Source organism: Panthera uncia (assembly GCF_023721935.1).
Source record: "Panthera uncia isolate 11264 chromosome E2 unlocalized genomic scaffold, Puncia_PCG_1.0 HiC_scaffold_20, whole genome shotgun sequence".
In the NCBI taxonomy this organism is placed as follows: domain Eukaryota; kingdom Metazoa; phylum Chordata; class Mammalia; order Carnivora; family Felidae; genus Panthera; species Panthera uncia.
Genome location: NW_026057589.1, coordinates 8995691 through 9004088, shown reverse-complemented (window position 1 = coordinate 9004088; position 8398 = coordinate 8995691). Strand labels below are relative to the sequence as shown.

The 8398-nt window shown below is 39.0% G+C and overlaps 1 protein-coding gene across 1 annotated transcript in view; it reads right to left on the bottom strand.

The window, feature by feature from the left end:
* Positions 1 to 1730: 1730 nt before the first annotated feature.
* The window catches only part of SNTB2 (syntrophin beta 2), a 104821-nt gene continuing 98153 nt past the window's right edge, over positions 1731 to 8398 (bottom strand). Inside the window, exon 7 of the mRNA XM_049622441.1 lies at positions 1731 to 6517. Within this exon, the coding sequence (XP_049478398.1) occupies positions 6425 to 6517 (93 nt within the window). The 3' untranslated portion in view covers positions 1731 to 6424. The remainder of the gene's footprint in view (positions 6518 to 8398) is intronic.

The window sequence follows — 8398 nt, the reverse complement described above, 5'->3', positions numbered from 1 at the left end:
TTGTCAAAGTGTAGGTTTAGAGTAAAGGCCATCACACTGAAGGCAAGCTGGATGGAAGAGACTGTTACTGTATGAAAATTATGAAAAAATTCAATTAACCTCTCGTTTCCTTGAGGTGTCCTTTTTATTGAGTTTGAATGCCAGAGTGTTCTAGAATAAGTGGAATTTTGCCAGGTTTAAAATATCTTCAATTGGACACACCATCTACCATGTGTAAGGACTTCCAACAAATGAGACATTTAAAGGGTCTAAGTGTGGAAATGAATGGGTCAGGACAATTTAGAAATAGGGGTAGATGAAATAAATATTCAGCTTTGCTATTTATAATTAAAAGAAACATTTCTTTAAAGTTTATTTTGATAGAGAGAGAGAGAGAGAGAGAGAGGCAGATATGGGGAGGGACAGAATCTCAAGCAGGCTCCACACTATCAGTGCAGAGCGTGACGTGGGGCTTGAACTCACGAACCGTGAGATTATTATGACCTGAGCCCAGATCAACAGTCAAATGCTTAACCAACTAAGTCACGCTGGTGCCCCAAGAAGCATTTCTTTAAAAAGGCTTTCCTGTTGATCCACTTTGGGTAATAGAGCTTAATTTTTGTTGTTGTTGAGATTTATCTTCCTAAGGATGTTCTACACTGTTCTTCCCAAACTAAAGTCTATTTTTTTTAAGATTTTTATTTTTAAGTAATCTCTACACCCAACATGGGGTTCAAACTCACAACTCCGAGATTCAGAGTAGCATGTTCCACTGAATGATCCAGCCAGGCGCCCCACTAAAGCCTAATTTTGCATTAAAAAACTAAGCATAATGAAAAGACTAACCTACTTAAGTGTGCTTGGAGTTCTTTCATGTTGGCATGGACCAAAGACCAAGCATCATTTTAAACATTTTCCAGTTAGCCAGAGTAGCTGGACTGCAGATGTACTTTGGTAAAAGTATGAAGTAGTTAATTACTTAACCACTGATTGATAAACAGATGGCAGGGTGTAATTGAGAAATAATGGGTTATGTGCTACTTGCAGGCAGGAACTTTCTTTTGGACCCTGAAGAAAGCCTGTGAAGAGTTGTGTGTTAATAACTGCTTAGTACATGGAATACGTGAATTAATGTGTCGTTAATTAGCCTTGCAGTGTCAGAATTTCCGTAGGCCCCCAAAGAACCTTTTGTCTATGCATAAAAGACTTCTATTACTTTGGAAGAGGTGACAGAACATTCAGGTTCCAAAGGTGCATATGTGACTGGCATAAAGAGGGGCTCAAAAACTAAAATAAAGCATTTGCGTCAACCGCACGGAGCTAAGATTACAACAGAACTGAGTAAGGTACTTAGAGGACTCAGAAGTTAGAAATCTATCAGGGTAGCTAATCTTACAATATAATAAAGTATCGCTTCTCTAGCATAGCTTTTTAGCTTCAACCAATCTATTTTGGAGCAATTCAAGAATTACAATTCAGATGGTGGATTTTGTTGAATATAATCAAATGTTCATTAGAGAGCAAGCAATCATTTGCAAACGGCCTTCTTTATGAATTACATCAAATTTAGATTCACTTTTAAAACTTAAATATACTTTGGTTCAGTCACCTGAAGTGGGAAGAATAAGAGGTGGCAAGAAGTTTATGTTCAAGTTTATCAGTTTGAAACAAAAGAAGAAATCTCGTTAAAATATTTTGTTGAGTTAATACATAACAACAACCATTCTTCTAGTTGGTGGTTTAGCTAGTGTAAAAAAAAAAAAAAAAAAAAAAAGACAACAGATGTACAGGTGTGCCCCATGAGCCTAGTTTTGGTTACCTTAACTTGAAATTCTATCTTTGATAGAATGAACTTGTATCATTGATCTGCCAGATGTGTTGTGTGTGTTGTAGAGAAATGGTTTCAAATCTGCCACTAAGTAGTCTATTACCAGCATAAAGTAAATTTCAGTTATCAGTACACCATAGGAGTAGCTAAATTGCTCAAAACCACATAATCCTGAAATACAACATAATTATTTTATAACTGTCTGCCATCACACATTTATTGTCTATATACCCAGCACAGGGAAGGAGACAGCTTTAAAAAAGAGGGAGGGGGGGACTGCTGCTGTCAGTATTAAAAGACAGTACGTAGAAAGTCAAACTAATTCTGGATTACCAAGCAATCTCGAGAGAGAGAACAGCAGCAAATGGCAGATTCTTATGCTTTCATCTTCAGGAGGGGGGTTGGGGGGAAACCGCAATAACATTTTAAATTTAACTGAAAGAGATTTCCAAACTTAAGATAAAATATAATACCACCTGGCATATTATAGACCTGATCGAGCTCTTCATACAAAAAGAATGAATGGGATTATGGTCAAATTCAACTTAAAGTTTAAGTAGAATCCCCAATTTAAAGAAGTCTTTTTTCCTTGGGTAGATGTTTGATCTGACCGGAGCAATTTGCTTTGAGACCAAAGAGATCTGACATTTCACTTCTTCATGATCAACTGAAAAAAGATGACCTTTGGCTTTCTAACCAGCCATTCATTCATGCCACCAATGGTGGATGGCAGCGACAAGGAAATGTATGCTGGATATTTGGACAGTTTAAATATTATGTACAATCAACAGCTTATAACCAGTGAAAATAAGAACAGTTCAGCGTAAGTGTCCAAGATACAAAACAGCAGAGAAAGTGCTTAAGTCTACAGGTCTTCCCTGAAAGCTTCAAAAATGTTTAACTTTTAAGTAGGTAGGGCTTTTAATAGAATTTGCATAGCAGCGTACAATATAATTTGCATTAAAAAATATGGAGATTCTTCCATGTTTCTGAAAACATACAAATATATCCACATGCATATAAATTAATAAACAAGAAGACCTGGAGGTTCTCACAAAATTAAAAAAAAAAGTTCATCATAACCTTTTCTCAAAGTGGTCACGCTTTTGTCCATCAAAACCATTTACAGCGAAAACTTCTTCTGGGAGAAACATAATCTTGTCCAGATTCCACACAGCTTAATTTTATTTTTAAGAAAAAATTCTAGTTTATTAGCTAAGTGCATCTAATCAACTGAAAAAAGCTTGGTTACCATTCTGCCTAGGAAGATAAATTAGGAAAACAATCAGGGACAACTTTAATCATTTGTTGGTTAGATTAGATTGGTAGGTTAGATTAGAGAAGAAATAAATAATTCAATCTCTCCTGCCATCCAATAATGTTCAATAACAAAGTTTGTGAGGGTATAGCTGATAAAAACATGCACTATCAGACTTCACCTAGCCTAAAAAGTGCTCAAACATGGCTTTAAAATAGGTGAATGACAAATAAGGTAATATTTTTGATTGCCTGTACAGGTCCCAATATGTAATCTGAACCTGTCTACTAGGTAGGTGAGTTTTCAGTTCGAACTATCTAATAAATACTGTATAAACATACATTTAAGTATTACTTCATATAAAATAATAGATACTAATTTCTAGGTAAGGTTTGTTTGGTAACTTCAGGAAAGGACTTACCTTTTTCAGAATAAGAATGACAGCCTTTTCTTTTTCTTTCCTTTTCTTTCTTTTTTTGGAGAGGAAAGGGAGAAATTTTAAGGAATGAGAAGGAAGTATTTTCACACACCAGGTGGCTACTTCTAAGCTTCTGTGTGGAATATGGAGAAGACGTCTAAGCCCCAGGTCTGGGGGCGGGGGGGGGGGGGGGGTCGAGGGGCACAGGAAGCGATCCATTGGAACAAGGCACACACTACTCTGCAGGTTCCTTTCCGTTCTACACAGGCAAGCCCACAACATTCTCAACAATTTTCCTGATTTGAAATGAAAAAGAAATGAAAAGCTGTTCTATAAAAGATGTGAAATATCAAAAATGCCCATTTTTAGTTATCATTTGAAAATAATTTGCCATGTTTTGGCATATTAATACAAAATACATATTAATCAAGGCTGTCCTATCCGTAAAAAGCTCTTCATCTGTGGTTTGAAAGTTCCACAAACACACTTAGTTGAATAACAATCTGGTCACCCACGAGTGGAAAGCTGCTGATGTTAAACAAGCAGCTTAAAGGCTCTTGCTCTCGGGGGTGCTAGTGGTCAAAGGAAATCTCCCACACATTTTCATTTCACATTAAGACTCGAAAGATTTAAAAACCTTATGGACCTTGGTGACAATTTAAGCTGGAAGAAAATGAGCCAAAATGGCTCACATGCTTTTCCTTCTCCTGCCCACATTTTCATCACACCTTTTTTAGAGTTCTTTTTCATGTAAGTGATGAGCAGGGTGGCTCAGAAGTTCCCCCTGAAAATATTCTCAGTGGCTTAGCCTTTCACACTAACAAAGAAAACCTCCACCAAATGGCTTCGCTGCAAAGTCTGTGACTGCATTGTGCAACGTTTCAGATTAATAATGCTCTCACTGCAAAGTGTCTAAGCTCCCTTATCTGAGGGTATTATGTGTTGAAATTCTGCTTCCAGAAATCATAGCTGGACCTTCAAGATATTTTTTTTCCTTCCCTATTTGCAAATTTACTTCAGCTGGAGCCAAATACAGGTTTATGAACCTTTAAAACGTAAAAAAAAAAAAAAAAAAAAAAGCCCTTGAAACACATATTCTAGTGTAGATGTCAATTTCCAGTTTTAAGTGGACCACATCATTCATTGTTGGAACTGTAGCTGGGGGGAGAACAGTTCTCTCTCCCCAGCCTGTGCATGTGGTTATTCTCACCGTACACAAGGGGAAGGAGGACCGACTTATGGGCACAGGGAAAACAGTGGGGTTACAATGTCTAACTCAAACTCTGTTCATGAGTCTGCTCTTTCAAATGTCCTACCTAGGTCAGTCGGCACTCACACCAAATAGCTCGTGTTTTCCATAGGATTGTGGGGTTTTTTTCCTTCCTATTTGGAGTGCTACCTTCCTCCACTCTCCAAAGAGCTCACACCCTCTTACGGCATACCTCATAAATCTAGTAAGTGAGAGCTCGGCATAGACTTTTCTTCGGAGAACACAGAGAACATCCAAGTCAATATTACCTTCTCTTTCAGATCTGGGGACTGTGGTAATCTTGACATTTTAGACAGCTCTTATATTATTTTGAATGTTTTCAGATATATACCTCCTTCATAATTAGGAAAAACAAGCTGAATGTGTTTCTCTAATACTACAAAATCAGCAATCTTACTGCTACTATGTCCTAAAGATGATGTCCGGCAATGCTTAGCAAAACCCAGGTAGCTATCCCATGGTCTCGTCACCCTGCCCGCTGTCGAACGCATTACTACACCAACAGTGAGTCTTGAATTAGCAGCTGCCTGTCTGTACCAATCTGCTTCCACAAAGGGCCAGGGCCAGGGCCCTGCATGGGCTCACAAAACCCAAAGCAACGCAACATGATGTTTGTGAAGAGCTGCCTTTATAGAGTCTACTCTTTAAACAAGCAGGCTCTCCAGGATTTATCTTCCCCAATGAGATCTGCCCACTAGAAAAGATACTACTCAGGAAATCCATCTTAAAGACTATTCCTCAAAACTAGGATGGATTATCTCCCTGGAATGGCAGTGATATCCAGTTATTCATATAGTGACTAATAAAGCTCCACTAACCTTAACCAAAGGCACATTTGGTAAGCAATAAAAAATGGCTTAGGCTAAAATGAGGACTTTCTTTTAAAATAAATCTTATCCCCTGGCTCCTACCAAAGATTAATCAGAAAAATCTAAAACAAGCAAAACTCTTCTTTCAAATCAGTGGCTTCCAACTCGGTTACCACTAGAAAAGAAGTAGAAGGCAAGGCAAATAAAAATTTGCAAGTTCTAAGTCCTAAAGTTAGCACTTATGAGTGGCAAAGCTCGTGATGTAATGGGAAGTGATGGCCAGGGTGGGATGCAGGAGAGCCAGGACACATGGAAGAACACTTGGGTGTGCAATTCCAGGACTTCCTAGGGTGGAAGGAATAAATGACAGCCAGCTCCGACAGAATGTACGACCTATCTGGAATGGCCAAGAAGCACAGGCTGCTGCCAACTAGCACCTGGGAAGAGACGGTCAAATGAAGCAAGAGACCAAGGCTATGCTCGAAACAAATCCTGTAGGAAGAAGAAAACGAAAACAACTCTTCGATATTTGATTACGTCCCCAAAAACCCCCACAATGAGCCATCCTTCTTAACAGGGGAAATAAACCTAGTTACTTAGAAACCACATTAGGAAACTATACGGTCAATCAACAGCTTCATGTTGGAGCTTATTAGAGTACTAGAATTTCTGGCCAAGGTAGCTTGTGAAAGGCAGGCTCTTCTTTAAACATGGTTACTGTTCAGCAGTGATTTGCAGGTCCTTGTCAAGGCACTGTGCTGGAGGAGAGAGAGCTTTCTTTTTGTGCTTTTTTTTTTTTTTTTTTTTTTGAGGTGGAAATACTTCTTGTGACATTCAAGACTCTTTTCTGATTTTCTGCTGCTCATACAAGCAGTCCCATACGAGTGACTTTGGCTGACAAGAACGTGTGCAACACAAATACAATCGGCTTTGGACAAGAGTGCAGGTCCATGGTCTGTGGAGAAAGCGCATCAGTTTAGCACTACCATACACAGAAGCTTTATTTGCAAAAAAAAAAAAATTTAAGGTTTATTTTCAGAGAGAGTGTGTGTTGAGGGAGGGGCAGAGAGAGGGAAAGACAGAATCCCAAGCAGGCTCTGCACTGTCAACGCAGAGCCTGACACAGGGCTCGATCCCACAAACTGTGAGATCATAACCCAAGCAGAAACCAAGAGTCGGATGTTTAACTGACCGAGCCACCTAGCCGCTCCTACCCAAAAGCTTTAATAAACAGACACAAAATAAGCAAATTTGGACGTGATGTTCTACTTTTTAAAAAGAATTTGGGGGCGCCTGGGTGGCGCAGTCGGTTGAGCGTCCGACTTCAGCCAGGTCACGATCTCGCGGTCCGTGAGTTCGAGCCCCGCGTCGGGCTCTGGGCTGATGGCTCGGAGCCTGGAGCCTGTCTCCGATTCTGTGTCTCCCTCTCTCTCTGCCCCTCCCCCGTTCATGCTCTGTCTCTCTCTGTCCCAAAAATAAATAAAAACCGTTGAAAAAAAAATTAAAAAAAAAAATAAAAAGAATTTGGATTAAGAATGTCCCAGATTTATAGAAATTCTTGGGAGTTTCTTAAAGCCACAAATGAAAGTATACTCTGAAGTAAGATCATTCAGTGGAGGAATTAAATACTGGTGTGAGCTCCCACATTACAATTAGAATACAACTGGTGGTGTACCAGATCCCACTGTGCCTGGTAGATAGAACTAAAAAGTAGAAGATGTAAAAGAAAGAGGAATATCTTATATGGAAACCATTCATTATGTTATATTCCCAGGAGGAAATCACGGTGAACTCAACTGAAATGTGACTATGGATGGGTATGATTTTTGACATCCCTCATAGGTTTGTAATGGGAATGAGAGCTCCCAAGGCTCGTTAGAAGGGCTAGCTATACCCTCCTAAGCACAAGTGTCTAATCTGGATGGCTGACACCAGATGAACAAGGAGACCCGGCGTCAGGCTGAGTGAAACGAGTGATTTGTCAATCAATGGCGCTGATACATAGACTAGGAATTGGACCTTGTTAACTATGCCTTTTAAAGAAAAGTAAAACCTGATTCAAAATATAAATTACAGAGCACTAATTTCATCATTAAACTTTGTATATATTAAGTATAAAGCAGGAATTAAAACTATATAGCCAGGGGCGCCTGGGTGGCTCAGTCGGTTGAGCGTCCGACTTTGGCTCGGTCCGCATCGGGCTCTGTGCTGACAGCTCGGAGCCTGGAGCCTGCTTCACATTCTGTGTCTCCCTCTCTCTCTGCCCCTTCTCTGCTCATGCTCTGTCCCTCTCTGTCTCAAAAATAAATAAACATTAAAAAAAAAATTTCAAACTATATAGCCAGGATTGCTCTAACACCTGGCTTGCTAAATGACAACTGCTAATAATAATTTAATAGGTTAATTTAATAGAAGCATTTAACTCTCTCTAATGCTTCAGGCTTTTGAAAAGCCCTGGTCCATGCCCCCATCATAGTCTCCTAAAGGTTTATCTTTGAAAATAAGATTTTTAGACATAATTTCTTATTTGGAGGTTGAACTCCATCATCTCTAAGATCTCTTTCAGTTATAAAATTTCAAGATTCTGTTTTGCAAATTTCCACCTATGGTGATTGTGTCAAGAGACATAATAGTTCATGTATAAGATTTGAACTACTGGCTGAAAACTGATAAGAGAGACAAGGCATTATTTTACTCCTTTATCTTAACTTATGATTTCTGAAGTATACTCAACACACTCTGTAGTTCACTAAGGGAAATCATGAATTCCTGTTGACATTTTTTTTTTTAAAGACAAGGATATCAAAAAAAGAGCATAACTGTATGGAGATACCCA